The following is a 17,481-nucleotide window of genomic DNA, read 5'->3' on the forward strand; positions in this document are numbered from 1 at the left end:
TATAGCACGACTACTTCGTTTAATTAACACTTCACTCGTGGCTCCTTCTTGGAACTTCGTACATGAACTTCTTTAACACTCTGAAAAATCAGAAACAAACAGAGTAGTGTCAACTTCAGGCACTGCACCAGCTATGTCAACAAGGCAGCAATAATGTTCATTGATGATTTCATCCAATATAAAAAAAAATGTGTTGTTCACTGATACAGCACATGAAATTGAGAGAAGTGTACAACGAGAGTGCACGTTTTCATTTATAAAGATTTAAAACAGACCTTCACATGGAAGTGACTGTGACTGAAAACTGAGGCCACTTCAAAGAAATGCTAACAAAAAGAGCTGTAGTGCATGTGCATTAAAAATATTACCTATCTGGTTTTACCCATGCTTGTTCTATTCTTTCAGTGCATCATGCAGAAAAATCCTTTCCTTCCCACAAGCATGCTAGCAAGTCGTTATTGGTGAGACTGCTGTCAGTGTTGGCAGTTTCTTTACTTAAACAGTTTGGCACAGAAAACTTATCAGCGATGGCGACGCGCAGGGGTTTCGAAGTAAGCCTCAACTCGCCTAAAATCCCCCAAAAGTCTATACATTGTTTGATCAAACTATACCCGTCTTAGCTTCAAGTGCAAATCTTTTAAGGCGACACATGGTTGCCAGTTGGCACTGCATTTTTCTCTTCTTTTGTCATATTGTGCCCACACTGCTCCTAATTGTTTATAGGCCTGTCGCAGTCCCTATGACAAAAAAAAAATTACAGGGGCCATGAAGACAAAATACAAGTTGGGTTCATTACAAAGACTGTTTTGTCACAACAACAATGATAGCAATTTTACCTAAATATAAAGAAAACAGGCGAGGAAGCAGCAACTCCACAGTCACTTTCGGCGATTTCTCCAGAACATCGCAGAATCTCGTTTGTGCGATTGGAGGCAACTGAAATAAGCCACTGCCAAGAAACATTACAGGGCGATCGAAGTCTGCCCTGATTGCATCACTTGAATGCTCTCATGCAGTAAGCACACTGATCCCTACGCTCTTAGTACTAGCCCACATTGCGTCACCCCTGCCTATATTACATCCCTGTAGCGGGAAATTTGAAGGTTCTTCAATATTTCTTGCGTTTTTTTTTTTCGTTAATAACCTCTGACGGCAAGTGCTTTCAGATAGAACAAAGTTGTGTTTTGTCCCCACGGCCCCTTGAAAGTTGAAAGGGAGGCAGCAGGCTCCACCTGTGCTTCCTCTGCTCCTTGGCGGCCCGCCGCTGTGCCTCCGCTTCCAGCTCCTCGGCCGACTTGAGCTTGCGGCGGGGGATGGAGTCGAAGGCTTTGCTCCAGTCCTTGGTGGCCTTCATGTCGAGCAGGATCTTGGTGATGTGCTGCAGAGCGAGTGTCTTGGAAGACGACTGGCCCCAGCTGCGAGCAAGAAAGCAAACACACACGCAGTGGGCAACGTGGTCAATGTAGAAGCAATAGTACCAGCAACATGAAAGGAACAAAAACATACGGAACAGGACAGGTGCTGAAAAACAACTTCCTTTTGCACGAAATTTGGCCTGTTTAGAGCGACAGGGAAGTGTGCTGCAGAATGCATAGGCGATGCGCCAAGCTTGTTTCAACTACTTTACACATAATTTGAAATGAAGAAAGTGCATTTAAAAGTGCTGTTTCACTCCCCACTGACTAACTGATGTGGGCTTGGATTACAGACTTGATAAGTTCATAGGGATCATGTATACATGTTTGTGTTTTCTTCATGTATATATGTTCGCGTTTTTTCAATAAAAGTTTAGTTGATAGTAGTGCTCCGTCCCGTTGTAATCGTTCCTTCTGGTTGTCATTGTTTTTTCACGCTTCCGTTTCACCATGATCAGCATGTTTAACCTGTTCAAAATCCCAGTGAATGAACGAAAATTTACATTAACCCCGAAGCGAGTGAAAACAAAAATTTGGAAGGCTGTGATAGCATGGATGCACATTGATGTCACTGCAGTTGAGGGTGTAGTGGCTGCAAATGGTGCCTGGTGCCACGTTTGAAACCCCATTACAGATAAAATAAGGATCCAGGCTTCCGATAAGTTGCCAAATAATGAATTACACAGGCGAAACTGGGACATGCAGCCACAAATAAGACTTCGACAAATTCACTTCAGCATCTTTTTAGGTATGCAATCCACGATAACAAAGTTCTTCAAATGGTGCGAATTATTGTCCAAGTGGGTAGGTTTCATGGCGGGTAACGGGGCAAGAACTGGACGGAAACACGAAAAGGGAGAGACGCAAACAAGCACTGGGCAGGCTTGTCCCATAGGAGGGAGACTGATCAGCTCAACTAAATTTCAATTTTCGAGGGACCATTAAGACCAGATGCAACTTTATTCGAAACATAAGGAAGGTCACACCTCTCTACTGTTTTGTTTGGCAGGAAGAGCAAAATTTTAATCGCTTCCTTTCTAACTTCCGCCATGTGCCAAAATTCCCTTGGGACTTTGGTGGCGGAGCAGAGAAAATAGGGCAGTCATCAACAGTGCTGACTTCCTGTCAAAACGTAGACTGGCAGTCCAGCCTCCTAGTGAAACCTAGTGAAGTTTTCAACCTCTTCAACGGTGTGGATGCAGGTACTGGGCGTGTTCCAGACAATAAACCTCCAGCTTATTTCCCCACTGAACAATAATCAGACAGCTAGGGCATACCTGAACTTTCGTTGTTCCAACGAAACAACAGGCAACCCAAAATCCTGTTATTCTTATCTTTTTTACTGTGCACAGCAGTGTTTACGTCACCTTGTCACAAGGGAACACGCTTGCGAATCTTGCGTCTGTTTTTAACTTTTAACAGCATCATTAAATTTGTATGTGCTGGTAGGTGACATTGCCTGGCAAATATAATTCCGTGAGTGCAGAAAATGGCTTCCGGCATCACACCTGTAATACGTTTTTTCTGATAATGTAGTGCAATTGAGTGCATTTCGCATGAGGCGTGAGTCCTTGTTATTCTGAAGCCCAAGATGTTTTTGTTGAAGCGAAACTGTATGCTGTTCAAATTCTGTTGGTTTTAAGTGCTAAAGCTACACCAGGGCTATGAGGCATGCCATAGCGAACGGTTACAGATGAGACCACGTCAGGATTTTCGATGTGCACACAACAAAATCTCAACCCACCAGCGTTGTCATTTTTTGTGTGTGTGTGGCTATCAAAAAAATGCCGGAAGCTCACACTAATGCGTAAGACTTGAAGGTAGGGGAGCTGTACGCAACCTTCACGCCCATCATGACGGTGTAGGTCCACGATTGCAGCTGATTTGCTTCTTCTTTGCTGCCGCAACGACCTGTACTCCATCATTATTGCTATAAGTATGTACTTCCTTCATTTTTTTAAAAGTGGTAACCATTGGACATCACCTCAGAGGTGCGTACACTACGACGTGTCTTCCTTGTTCCGAGCAAGTGTTGCCACGATTACAGGGAACGCTGGAGTTCTTTTTCTTTTTTTTTTTTTTTTGCCGATCTTGCCCAGTCTCCCTAAGTGGGCATGCTCTGCTAGACAAACGTGCACTTAGTATTTTCTTGGTTTTTTTTACCTGCTGGGGGGCCATGACGAGGCACGTGTGCGCGCTCATGTGCCGCTCACATGTGTTCGGCATTCTCTCGGCATTTTCAACTGCAGGCGCAAAATAGCAATTTGCTAAACAGCTTCGCTGTTGGAGAACTGGTTCAGCTGCAACTGAACCCTCAAGTTGTATGTTGCCTTTATGGTCTTTTTAAGCAAAGAATGTAATTAAATTTTTAATAAAAGCATTCAGAGTTCACCCCCATATTGTTCTGCAAGAGTGTTATTTGGAATTGGTTCTTTGCTGTCGCAGCTGCAGTTATATCCTGAGAAGAAAGAGCAGCTTCACTACTGTTATTCTTAAACCTGTGTTGTTATAGTTATGCAGAACAAAATGAACTTTTAGCACATGAGCAAAAATTTTCATGTCAAGTCTGATAATGTGCCGCTATCTTCTCTGAAAACAATAAATAAGCAGAATTATGCGCAGCAAAACATAAATGAGTAGCCCATGGAGTTGGACGCAGAACCTACACAAGCAAGTAAAATTACTTTGAAGTGCTCCAACGCTAAGTAAGCCACTGAAGGAGGAAGAAGGAAGACATAGCACATGCCTATCCTGTTTCCACTTTTCACTCTTATCATCACCACAGCATTCCTCTTCCTTGTTTTACTGTATTATTATGGTCCCAAAATGAATTTAAAAACCTAAATAAAAGTTGGGAAGAAGCTTACACCAGAGAGCTACTGCAGGCAATCTAAGCAAAAATAAATGAACAGGGGTTCTGACACCCAAAAACAGTTGAAAAGAGAGAAAGGAATTTAGCAAGAGATAGAAAAGAAAAAAAAAACATTTGTGTTTACACCTTACAAAATATAGCACTAACTGGACACTAAAAGAAAGGGAGACAAACAATGCCCATTTATCTTCCTTTCTTTGCATGTCCAGTTAGCACTATCTTTTGTAAGGCATAGTGCCCCAACTAGCCCAACAGCACATTTATTGTGTTCATGCTCACACTCTAGTGAAGCTCAACAATTGAAGTGCTTGCACTGTTGCACAAGACTGACAAACTGGCACTGGCCCCAACATCGGGGTGACGCAAGATGCACACTGAGTGGACTCACCGCAAATACTCGTCCAGCGGAAGCCGGGCAAAGTTGATGCCCTGCCTCTTTGCCCGGGCCATTGAAATGGGCTTCTGGCTGCCGAGGTCCACCATGGCACCTGCACACACGCACCCCTTTAATTATCACTCCCTTCAGTTGGTTTAAAATGATGCACAGGGCATGAAACAAGCACAGGCTTTAAACACAGAGTTTGTACCAGGGAACATTAAAAGAAAAAATAAAGCCATTACTAGAGTGCGATTTTGATTTGACAAAGGTGCACCAAGGCTCTGCGACGATTGTACACATCAACAATGTTTATGCAGGTGAGATGCAACAGCAACCTGCCGCAGTGGCTCAGCAACTAAGGCGTCATGCTGCTGATCCCAGGAAAAGTGGCGACCGCTTTTCTGATGGAGGTGAAAAGAAAAAAACCTCCGTGTTCGATCTTTCGGTGCAAGTTAAAGATCCCAAAGTAGCCGAAAATTAATCGGTGCCCTCCACTACAGCGCGCCTCATCGCCTGTGTAGCGTCGCCGCATTAAACGTCGTAATTTTAAGAAATGCGAGAGTATATATAGGAGGGGAACGGCCTATTGTTGCCTGGCACAGCAGCTCTCTCTCTCTCTCTCTCTCTCTCTCTCTCTCTCTCTCTCTCTCTCTCTCTCTCTCTCTCTCTCTCTCTCTCTCTCTCTCTCTCTCTCTCTCTCTCTCCCCCCCCCCTAATGTCACAATGAAAGCCAATGGGGACTACAAAGCTTCGCAGCTGCGACGGCGAAGGAGAGGGTAGCAGCACCTGATGGACGAAATGATAGCGGCTTCACTTCACTACGGGGCTCTGCAGTGAATGCCGATCACAGCGGCCGTGCAGTTTCTTTTCCCACGGCAGCTGCTGCTAGCTTAACCTAGGCCAAGCGCTTGCGATGTTATGAGGCCATCTTAGGAAGCACTGTTCCCCTTCTGTCTCTGTCTTGTTCTTGCTCCGTGCCTCAGAGTAATAAGTCTCGTGTAAACGCCCTCCAACCTTTGCTACTCTATAATGCCATTTTACAGCTTCCAGTTGCTTCTTAAAAAGACCCTACAGTGATGTTGACAAGTGCTTTCACTTGTTTTCTGCTGCCTGGAAAAGTTGTAATTGTCTCCAGCAGAAGAAAGGACTGTGTGACTTGCTCCATAGAGTAGATACTTTTCTAATATCTGCTTCGCTTTTGCAGTGGCTTCCAAATGCACTTAACGCTGCATCTGAAAGGAAGACAGCCAATATGGGCAATGCCGCTTGTGTGAAGTCACTCAGACATGCAAGAAATGCCTGAACTTTAAAAAGGTCGAGAAAGACAGAAAGATCTTTTCAACAAGTTTTCAAGTTATTTGATGTGTGTAAAGAAGCAATATTTGGCTGAGGTATTTCGTGGCCATCTAACCTAATTACTGAATGTGCTCATTGACCCTGTCCTCAAATCATTTCAGGTGTTAAAAAGAATGAATAATGGGGGATGCTTAGAACTTTCTAGGAATGTGAAGGCAAAAGCCTAGTTGAAGCTTCTTTTGACCTACTGCTGAACTTTCTCGTTGCTCTCATTGGGCTGCTGCCACAGCTTCATCCATAGCCACTACCTCTGGATGGCGGTTATCACAAGCAGCATATGAAGCTGCTCTAGCCTTTTTCAGCATGATGTACTTCCTTGATCTTTCCCTGCCTGCAACTAGAGCCCGGTGAGTCGTCACCCAAGGTGATGTGGACGGAAGCTCTGAGCCCACGTGACGATGTATACTAGGCACGTCTAGAAAGTCCTTCAGTCGGTCACCCTTTCTCACAACCCTCCTATGACACTGCTGTATCCCTTTCTCTGCACATGCTCTGCCGCTTTTTCTCAGAACCCTTCTCCAGGGCTACAGTTCCCTTTCCCTGGCACACGCTAGTCATGGTTCCCAATTCCTGGCAGCAGATTTGCAATGTGCCATGCCACCCCACAGAGGTATGGCAGAGGATAAAATGGAGTGTAATACAATGAAGAAACGAGGAAATGTGAAAGCTGGGAATGCGCCATCACAAAATTATAAAAATTTCCTTGTTCCATTTTTCTGCTTCGAAGTCTTGCTAAGCTGAAGTTCATTTTTATGAGCATTTACCTGGAGAAAGAAACTCTCTATGACTCTCCCATCCTTTTCCTTTTGGACGTAATATTTCATCCCAAGTCATTTCTTACCCGTGTAATAGATCAGGGCATAACAGCAAAGAAGTTAAGTGAATGCAATGGTAAATCAAACTTAAAAGACCCCATAGCGCCCTCCGTAGACAGTTAGTGCATAGTTCCCGCAATCTCCCCTTGCTCATTAGGATAAAATTGCAGCCAGCTGAAGAGATGCAGGAAGAGAACGCTGGTGCGATGTTACCTATGATGTAGATGGCGTCATCGCTGTATCGAAGCGGCTGCCGCGCATCGGGTGTCAGGTAGACCAGCTTCTCCTTCGGGTACAGGTCCAGGTAGCTTTTTTCAGTGGTGGTGATCAGGCAGCCTGGCTTCCCCAAGTGAGCCATGGCCTTGTGCAGCTGCTTCCCGTAGTTGCTGTCCTCCTTCAGATTGCAGAAGACGAGGTTGAAGGGGTCAGCGTTCGCCCTATTGGCCGCGAAGACTTCTTGCAGCTGGTCGGCGGCGTTGATCAGCTCCCGTCTCGTCATCTCGTGCTCGTAGTCCAGGTCAAACACCAGCGTCTGACCAAACATGGCAGCGTAGGCCTAGAATGGGAAAGAACGTCACAAGCATTTTTTTCTATTAGGCCCCAAAGTTGTTGGAATGTAAAGCGGGCCTTACTATAAATTATAAATAAAGCTTTGTATGCGCCTGGATGCTCCATTTCTGCCAAACAGTGCAATCCACACTCTGACCGCTACTTTCGGGAAGCAGATTTGAAAAACAAAAAAGAAATTCTAAAAAAAAAACAAGATGAAGTTAAAATTGGGGTTTTATGAACCAATGCTATACCAAGGCTGTGAGAACTGCTACCGTCGAAGGCTATAAATAAACCTGGACCACCAAAACCTTGGCACACAGCGCCAGAATCTTGGCACACAGAAAAGCAACCCTCATAGACGTGAATCTAACACAATTTTGCACTCAGCAGTGCAATGCCTTAGGTGTTGAGGTGGGTCATTTCTTATAATATGATAAGACGATGAAAGCAACTTCCTTACAAATGGTCTTGTGCATTTATTTTTTGTCTTATGGAAATAGTCTAGCATATGTATGTATCATTACACTATGTTGCTGTCGAAGTACTTAAAATAGTAAGTACTCAAGTGCTTATTAAAATAAGCTGCAAAATAAAACAAAAAGAAAGTGGTAACTTGCGCACACTGGTTGCATTGCTAAATGTGCTTAGGATGCAAAATGCACACAAAATGATGCCTGAATACTAGAAGTACCGAGAAGTTCCGAAAGAACGCCCGCCCAAAGTACAGTGATATCAAGTGAAAAATACAGGATGGGTGAACTTTCAGGTCAGTTGCAAAAAACTACAAAAACGTGGCCGCACCAGTCACCAAAACTACGGAGACATCAAGAAAAAGTACAAGATGAGTGAGCTTTCAGATCAAGTGGGATAAGGACAAATAAGTAACTGCGTCAACACATGAATACATGATTTGTGTTTACTTTGTTCAGTCATTGGCACTAAAGCCACTGATTTTAGGGGGTGGGCGGTCTTTGGGGTCTTTCACTAAATTGAATATTACACCACTAACGGAGAGTGGGCAATGTTTCAGGTTGAGGGCGTTCTCTCGAAACTTTACGGTAAATAAATAAAGGAAAAGCTGGTAGCTGGTAACCACTTGAATCCTTCTGAGTAATATGGCTACGCAATGCTGGAAGCAGTACACACGGTCTTGGCAAAAAATCTACTTAAATCCTGTGCCTCACATTAGTGAAGTACAACATAAGGAATCAAACAATGATCCCTTTTCTTATGCGGGACAGAGAAGCAAGCCCACAAACAGGCCACAAACGTTTGGTAAGTACTGAGGCACTGCTGACAGCAACTAAAAGCACTAGCTGGCTTCACAAATCATACAACTAAGCTTATTCATGCGCGCTGAAGGCAACAGGTAACTGGCTCATTCAGGTAGCTACATTCATCTCGGGAGCCTCAACACTGGTAATACCTCAGCAACACCTGCTAAGGTTTCGAGGCCTTAGCTGTTGTTTGCTTTACTGGCCGTGTGTTTTCGCTAAATTTTGTGTATTTCATGTGTATGCTGTGGTTTCCTAACAGTGCTTTGGTAACAGAAATTTTGTGTGTGCCCCATTTGTTATCAGGTTTAACAACCCCTCAGTGAAGGAAGTTGGGATGGAGAAGCGGAGACTACATTAAGACGATACATTAAGACATTAAAACAAGCCGTTTGTAAAACGGCTTGTTTTTATTTTCTTACAGCATTTTCATTTTAAGTTTATTACCAGTTCCAAAAAAGAAGTACAATAACCTCTAAGAACTGTACTTGAGCTGACTCCTCGCAGCTTCTCGAAAGTGATCTTGCTTCAAGATGTATTCATAAAGGTTCTCGCCCTTCATACGGAAGTTCAGCTTCCCCTGCAGCTCTGCCCGCACAAGTTCAATGTGCATCCTGTTCCTCTCATCCCTGCACAAACTCTTCCTAACAGGGAAGACCTTCTCTACCGGGGCATTGCTGGCAAAACAAATGTGTGGTCTAACGGCGGTAGAGTCGCGGTGGGTGCTGCCTGACCACCATCATCACTGCCCATACCAGAACACAAGAACCATGAGCCTGCACAGGAAGGCGCGCCCTCATTCGAAGCTTTATCCAATCTATCGGTTGCAACGCACCATTCCGTGCTGTGGCCTAGCAGCCGCAGCGTGTTTGGCGTAAGAGGTGTGAGCAGGCTGAAAGCGCGAGTCCCTTTTGTCAACTCACAATATAAGCTAACTATTTGGACTTCAATCCGGGACATATCGCAGTTCCGACATGGGCAAGCCGGAACCCCACATGAAAACGAGGGTCGGTTCCACAAAATCGGGACGATTCGTAAACCCACTTGTCTTTTTCGCCCAATCTCCAAATCTCCCTGTCCTCAATGTGTGGGCTGTTACCACGAATGCTTTCCGGCTTGCTCAGGCTTCCTCCAGTGCTTGAAGCTGGGCACCCTCAAATGCACTTCACATTTCTCTTATAAGGTCCCTCCCTCTTCATGTGAAGACTGCAGAGCAAAATGAGTTTAATGGGCCCTTCGTGCATTCAGACATGTCACTTGTGGCACACACAATATGGTTTTAGAGGCCAACTGCACTCAAATGTCACTTCGGTCAAATACACTTTGAACATACAGTACGTACCACCAAACCAACTACTGGGACATGACTGGGAGCCCTGTGAAATGTGTTGTTAATTAGTTAGAAGCGTTCAAAATAGCTCCATAGCAGGCGACGCTGCACTTGTTGGCGCATCACGAAAACAGACATGAAGTGGAAGTCACTGCAGCCGGCCCTACACCTTTTCCTAAAGCCAGCCAGGAGAACCAGTTGAACTCCGCTGGGCGCGCTTCTCTAGGGCTGGGCGAAGGCAAAGCATTGCACGCAGGTTTGCTCCAGCTAACCGGCCACGTGAGAACGCTAGCTCGCCGGCTGGGACAGCTGGAAGCTCACTTCAGCCTGACTGTAATGGCCGCACTCCTCTCAATTTCGGATTCAAAATCCCCTATTTTTTATGGTCATTTGCACCGTGAACACGCGTATTTCAGCTGTCATATTTCGTATCTTGCACTCTTTTTAGGCAGACTATATGGAAATAATGTTTTCAAGAGGTTGAAATTCTGAGTGCCGTTGGCCTTTAAGGTGAAAAAGCCTTAAGTGCCCCATTTTGCGAAAAACCACAGTTGTTGTTGTCCGCTCAAGAAAATGGTTACCGCTCCAAAGAGTAAATAAAAGGCACATGCATGATCCAATGAGATCTAAACCCGGGTCTCCACTGTAGCAGACCAATGCGATACCACTGCGCTATCCCACACGTCACCAGCCATATAACAAAAGTTGTCGCGTTACACTGCTACTGTTGCTTTATCTATGGAACATATACACTTGGGGGATAGGCCAGGAATCTGGAGCTTTAAGGGGCTAATGTGCCTGCTTCGTAAAATTCACAAAAACTATGAACTGGAACTGTAAAAGTTATGGAATAGTGCGTGCGGCACGACACCTGAACGTGATGGCGCCTGAGTAGAACAGGCTCACACCAGCTGTGCACATCCAATTCTAGGGAACCTGTGGCATGTGTAACGAGTGTGCTTGTTGACGTAATTTACCCCATAAGACGAAGAAATGGAAGCGAAGAAAGGGATGCATGCCTTGTGCAACAGAAAAGTTTGTCGGAACAATTTGCACCAAAAGACAAAAGAAAAAAAAACTGAAACAAAGAAAGAGGTGTGGATACGATGTAGTTATTGTGAAAATTGTTACTAAGTATCACCAGGTTTCGCCTTAAAAGCATGTCAGCAGACGTAAGTGCCACAATGAAATGATTTTTGTTGCGTGTTTAAGGAGGTAGAAGAGGTCTTCATAATTGCTTCAAATTTTGTGGTCGACACTCGGCAATCAAAATATGCCCGAATTATGACGTAAAAAACTGGTACAGGAAGCCTGTAGAAATGTACAGTTCTCTTTCATTTGGCCTACTTTATGAACCAGTTGACGATAGTTCTGGGCAGAACCAGCCTCACACATTTTTTCGTCTGCTCCTGCAATCCCTTTTTTTTTCTTAAAAGAGGGGGTAAGGGGGGTTATATACAGAAGAGCAATGCTATATGCCCTTCGTAGTGAACCTAAACCGGAAATGGCTATATGGACTCTGCTGAGCAGCACCATCTAAGAGGCACCTGGAAAATCACTGTCATGACGTTCCTCGGAAATGACGCTTTCTTCCATGGAATGTCGGAATGGGCAGAGTCGATTTGCGTGCGTGTGTGTGTTAGTGTGTGTGAGAGAGACTAAATTTGTACCACGGCCACTGCCTGAAAGGTGCACTGTGTGTTAGTACACACCAACGTTGCTTCGCACAGCAGAGTCCATATAGCCATCTCCAGTTTAGGTTCACTCCAGAGGGCATATAGCATTGCTCTACAGAGCATGCCGTGAGACTCGTTCTCCACTTTCTCCGAAGTTTGCAAATGGAGTAGAAAAGTGCAGAGGCAGTGCGCTACACCCTAAATTCGAGAAGGCGAGCGTCATGGCTGGTACTTGCTTATTTTTTGGGCCAACCAAACAATGCGAACGAAAATTCAACACCAACAAACTTTGCGTTCACCTGTCTGTAGTTGTAGAAGGAGTTCATCGTCTGATCCCGGATGAATAGGAACAGTGTGTTATCGATGCCGTACTGGATGTGATGGACAGAGCCGTCTTCTATGGCCTTCTTCAACTTTTCTTCTTTCGCTGCGAGCCGTTCCAGCCTACGCTTCTCCTTGCGTCGCTTGTTGGCGATGATGGCCATTTCGGTTTTAAACAGATAGTTGAAGTACCTTGTCCTTTGTATCTGAGATCGCATACCGAGCAGTTCTCTCATGTCCGCAACGGTTAGCACTGAAGGCACACGACCCACGGTGTCGCGACAGCTGACGTACTCGAGAAGGATCAGATGGACCTGTCGCCTGGTTTCTTCACTCGTCGCGAGCTCTTTGAAGTCGTCCACGGTCATTTCGGTGTCCTGAACAGGCGCGCACCCGTTGCGGCGGGCAGCTTCATCGTCCGCTATGTTGGAAACGTCTGCCACGCTGGAGAACGGCCGTAGAAGAGCCGATCGAGTTTGAGTTTTCGGCTGCTCGTAGTGGCGCACGTGAAGTCGTCTACCACACACGCTACCAGCAGCCCTCTGGAATATGCAGCGACTGAAGAGCAGGGGCATTCTCTTGAGATGCTTAGCCATGTTGGTTGACGCTGACGAAGCAAGCTTTTAACGTTCCTCTAGGGAACTCTGCACTTGCACTTCGGCACAAACTCGTGTATGCTTCGCCTCACTACACGCAAGACAACAAGCGGTTTTCGACAACAAAGAAAAATTTAGCAATACAACATCACTTGTAGTGAAAAGTGTTTCTTGTAGCAGCCAGGATAAACAGCCATCATATAAAAAGAACCAACTCAGCAAGCGAACTCTGTAAAAGCATTTCTGCACATGCGGATTACACGCGCTTCTCGCGTGCACAAGCTCACGGCCATTTGTTTTGCTAGCTTCAGGCTCTAGCTCTGGCTTCGACTTGTGAGTAAAATGTTGTAAAATTACATGCATAACATGTTAAAGCCGCTATATTATTTAACTTAAAATTATTTTTGTACTTACATTTTTATTTTGAAAAGTTTTTAGGTTTATTAAGCTTGCAGTTCTGGTTTCGGCTTAAGGTATATTTGGAAAGCGTGTCGCCTGTAATCTGGTGTTAACGTGTTAATCTGGTGTTAATCTCGCATTAGTAATTGGGCAGCATGAGAATACAGATGCATAGATACACAAAGATGACTGTCTTGCTGCATTTAGAGACTTGATTACCATTTTGAACAAAATTAACAAATATACAAGGACGACGAACGGGCGCTCCTGTTCTGTTATTATTGTTCACCGTACGAACTGGACTAACTGGTCTCGTGGTTCAGTTATTTTTATGTGTGATCAATAGCTGGGGCACGTCGACATGACTTTCGTGTTGCTCCGTTCATTGTCGTGTCTCTCTGTCAACACAGCGAGCGATGGAACAGCACAAAACGACAGATAGAAGAGAGCTGCCTTCAAGTGTGTCGTTGCTTTGCTTTGCCTTCAAGTGTGTAGTGAAGTGCCTTCGCAACACTGGGGACAGACAGACAGACAGACAGACAGATAGATAGATAGATAGATAGATAGATAGATAGATAGATAGATAGATAGATAGATAGATAGATAGATAGATAGATAGATAGATAGATAGATAGATAGATAGATAGATAGATAGATAGATAGATAGATAGATAGATAGATAGATAGATAGATAGATAGATAGATAGATAGATAGATAGATAGATAGAAACTTTATTTGTCACGGGATGGTGGGGACGAATCAGCCTCCTTGTTCCAGACAGCTGCTGAGGGCTTTGGTGATGTGGGCCGCCACTTCCCGTTGCTCTTAAAGACTCGCCGCAACAGCCAGCCGCTCCCCGGTTTAACACTGGACACGTTGTCATGAAAACTACAGGTTGAAGCGCGGCTAGCCAGCTTCCTCTGTTTCGACGGGCCTTGCGACTCCCGTAACCGCTTTCACGCGCTGTAGAATCGAGTCTGCAGCCAGTTCAGGCAGCAAAAGATGAGCGACTGGGAAAGAGAAAGGGCGATACTGGTGAGACCAACAAAGGAGGGACATGCAGCCCATAGGTGCTGACTATGGGCTGCATGGGCGCCGACCCATAGGCGCCGACATAGGGGGGAATACCGAGCCCCCTCCGGTGTTTCTCGATCGCCCCCCCTCCCCCCCCCCCCCCCCGGCAATGCTGACCGTGGCTTGCGTCTCCGTCAGGGCGAGACCTGTGGCCACCTCCTACACATTTCGGGGTTCTCCTTAAATGCAGCAGGGTTTGAGCTCGGGCGAGACGTCACTTATTGTGATGACCGAGTGCCTATTTACAAAAGTGTTTTGTCATGGTGGTGGCCCACAAAAATAGCGCTCACCCACTCGGGGGGGGATTGGCCAAGAAAAATATGCTTTAGTCATCGAGTTTAATTAGATAAGGCTAAAATAGCAGAAAGGATTGAGGCAGTATGGTATTTAAAAAAAGAGCTGGTGCTAAGAGAGAGCTGCTCCGCATCGGCGCTACGATTGAGGACTTTTTTTTTTTTTGCTTGCTGGCTTGTTCAACCAGACGGTTCGTTTTCGCATTGCATGCACTCGACCACGTTTCCCGGGGACAGGTCAAGCGCTATTTTAAATGTGTATAAGACTGCTATGTGGACTCAACGAGCAAACGCGTCCGTCCGTGTGTGACGCTTCATGTGTCATAGTCAGCGATGCCTCCACCGGCCTTCACCTGTCACACTTCAGCATATATCTCGCTGCTATGGCGGGTATACCCACGTATAGACTCACGGGTCAGTTGCTTCTTAACCTTCCGCCGTAGGTGTATGGGTACCATCTTCGCGGACCTGTGTGCGCCAGAAGCTCAGCCACAAGACATCGGCTACAAAAACCGAGATTGTCAATGACTGCCCTCCAAAACACTGGGTAGTTTTCCTGGACTCCCGCTCTGCGCTACAAGCGCTTCTCAAGCGAGGAAGTAATCGAGGCCAGCTGATTCATGAAATCAGCGTCATACACACAGAGGCACTGCGCAAAGGACGCACTATTTCGTTACAGTGGCTGCCAGGACACTGTGGCATTGCGGGAAATGCAATATCTGATCGGCTCGCGCGTGAGGGCCATTCCATGAGCTCAACAGCACAACTCCATTTATCCAAAGAGGACGTCAACGGAATAGTCACAAATTTCAGATGGCACATGGAATTGCAGCACTGGCGGAACCCGGACCTGCAGTACGCCCCCCTTTACGCTGTCGACCCGCAGTCTACGTTTTGTGTGCCACACGGTTTACCCAGACCAACAGAGTGTGCTATACATTTTTTTAATTGCGAAAGTTTCCTCTGCAGCATAAAACGGTGGAGGCGAGTGTGTTTAAATGTACGTAAACAGGAAGTTTTCACTAAGGAAGTCTAAAAGGCTCCGGTGATACGGCTCAAAGAGCCAGCGTCTGTAGTCGGGAGGCCGGCCTGGGTTGGAGTCCCACACTATGTAGTACTTGCTGTCGGGAACGTTGGAGGCCACGGCAAGTCCACAGAAGATGGTGAATGTCTGCGGTCGATGCCGACGTGGTGCAAAATGGACATGTCCGGCCAAACGGAGCCCGTCGATCCGGGGGCCAGGTGTGGGTGACAGCTGGTGTAAAAGCAGCCCCGACGCGAATCCTTCGTAGCGCCACCTCCTCACGGCGGGTGAGCCCACCAGGGAGCTTTGATCCACACGGTGGAATAAGTGCGCGTGTGGAGCGCCGAAGGTCTTCTTTGTCGGTGGCCAACTTTAACATTGCGTCAACCTGAAATAAGGGCAGTGGATACGTCGTTGGAGGTATACGAGTCGCCGCATCCTCCTGTTGCTGTCCAGGGGTCGACGTCGTCTGGGCCCAAGCAATCTTCACTCTGAAACTAAGGGCCGCAGCCTTCGCATGGATGGTTTGGGACATGGGCACTTGATGAAGTACTTTCCGAAGGTCTCAGACTGCTTGCATTGAATCTGTAAAGATGTTGACAGCTTGTGATTGGTCTGGCCTCAGCAGCTCTATAGCCGTCAAGGCGTCGAAAATCGCTTTGAGCTCAGCAAGTGTTGACGGGGGCCTCTGAGGGGCGTAGTAATGGCAGGTTTGACAAAACTGCATGGCTGGGTTTACGACGGCTGTGGTAATAAGGCTTCCTGAAATACTGGCGTCGACGTAAAACGTATCTTGGCCAGCACTGGATGAGAGTTGCGGCGCAACACGGCTTGACCGACCCAGAGGCTTGCAGTCAGTAATTAATATTCGGGTCCAAGGAGGGGGTTCTGGAGAGGGATCTGGCGGCGTGTTAGTTTGGAGGCCCATATACCACCTTAAAGCAGCCACAGATAGGTATACACCTGCGCTTTAAGAGATCGTGCCTGTCGCCGCTGGTGAACCAACTCATCTATCGTGTTAAGGCCAGCTTCTTCCTGTAGTGTAGAGATGCGCGTTAAGCGAGGAAGGCAGGTAATAGTCCTCATGGCTTCTGTATTGATGGCCTCTAGACGATCCCATTCCGCCCTTGTCATGTACTGAAACTGAGCCTGGTACGTGATACGTGGCTGCAGGATTGCCCGTACAAGAAGCCGAGCCATCTCTGTGCGAGCTCCTGCCGATTTCATGGAAATCCGGCGAACTAGATGTAGCGGTTGAAGGGCGCGCCGGCGAGCTTCCCGGAGCCATGGCATAGCTGAGCCGGAGGCCGCAACCTCCAGGCCAAGGATGCGGTGACAAGTAACTTCCGTCACTGGTTCGCCATCAAGATTTAGTAAAATGGGTCGGTTTTGCAGTTTTTGTCGAGCCCTTCGATTGGCGACGATAAGTAACACGGTCTTATCTCGGGATAGCATGTGTCCCACGCGTTTGCACCACGTGTCAACCGTATTTAAAGTACTCTGAAGAGCGTGTTCTTGATCCGCAATGTCTGGAAGTGTCGACCAGAGCGTGATATCATCCGCATAGATGAGATATTTTAGATCTTTCAATGCCCCTACTGTCCAAGCGAGCAGGAGAAGGGCAAGGTTGAACAGTATAAGTGCCAGGACCGAGCCTTGTGGTACCCCGCGGCATGTTGAAAAGGAGCCAACCGCCTGTCCTGAAACTCTAATTGAAAATGTGCGGTGTGTTAAAAACGACTCTATAAAGGACACCACAGGCGCCGGGCACCCAAGCCAGCGCAGTATCTGTAGGATTGCTTGATGGCTCACATTGTCGTACGCTTTCTTCACATAGAACGAATACGACAAGTGCGTCCTCCTATGAGTACGGACGTAGAGAACGCTTCAAGGCCGTCCTATGCTCCGATGTGGGGCCGAAAGCCGATCTGAGAGGGATGGTACCAACCCATGCCCTCAAGTCACCATGTGAGCCTTGATGCTAGCATACGCTCGGCCAGCTTGCATAAGGTACACGTCAGAGCAGTCGGCCGCAGATTGCTGAGCCTATCAGGTGGTTTTCCTGCTTTCGGGACGCCTATGATTTCTGCGGGCTTCCAGAAAG

The 17,481-nt window shown here is 46.5% G+C and overlaps 1 protein-coding gene across 1 annotated transcript; it reads right to left on the reverse strand.

Annotated features, from left to right (window-relative positions):
- LOC144159643 (mitochondrial ribonuclease P protein 1 homolog) lies at positions 1-12,893 on the reverse strand. The gene is made up of 5 exons (XM_077691250.1): positions 11,969-12,893; positions 7,051-7,393; positions 4,676-4,775; positions 1,233-1,415; positions 1-80 (listed from the first exon to the last, which is right to left on the reverse strand). The coding sequence occupies exons 1-5, from the start codon at positions 12,584-12,586 to the stop codon at positions 32-34; spliced, it is 1,293 nt and encodes a 430-aa protein (XP_077547376.1). The 5' UTR covers positions 12,587-12,893; the 3' UTR covers positions 1-31.
- Positions 12,894-17,481: the final 4,588 nt, after the last annotated feature.

The sequence above is a fragment of the Haemaphysalis longicornis genome, unplaced genomic scaffold, assembly GCF_048455015.1.
Source record: "Haemaphysalis longicornis isolate Haplotype H1 unplaced genomic scaffold, Haemaphysalis longicornis Haplotype H1 scaffold_10, whole genome shotgun sequence".
In the NCBI taxonomy this organism is placed as follows: domain Eukaryota; kingdom Metazoa; phylum Arthropoda; class Arachnida; order Ixodida; family Ixodidae; genus Haemaphysalis; species Haemaphysalis longicornis.

Bases quoted from the DNA above. Each gene is read 5' to 3' on its own strand.
- LOC144159643 (XM_077691250.1), bottom strand. From the start codon at position 12,586: ATGGCTAAGCATCTCAAGAGAATGCCCCTGCTCTTCAGTCGCTGCATA. The intron at 7,394-11,968 runs GTGAACGCAAAG...TTCCCATTCTAG, and splicing joins CCTTCTACAACTACAGACAG to GCCTACGCTGCCATGTTTGG. The intron at 81-1,232 runs GTGGAGCCTGCT...CTGATTTTTCAG, and splicing joins AAGGAGCAGAGGAAGCACAG to AGTGTTAAAGAAGTTCATGT.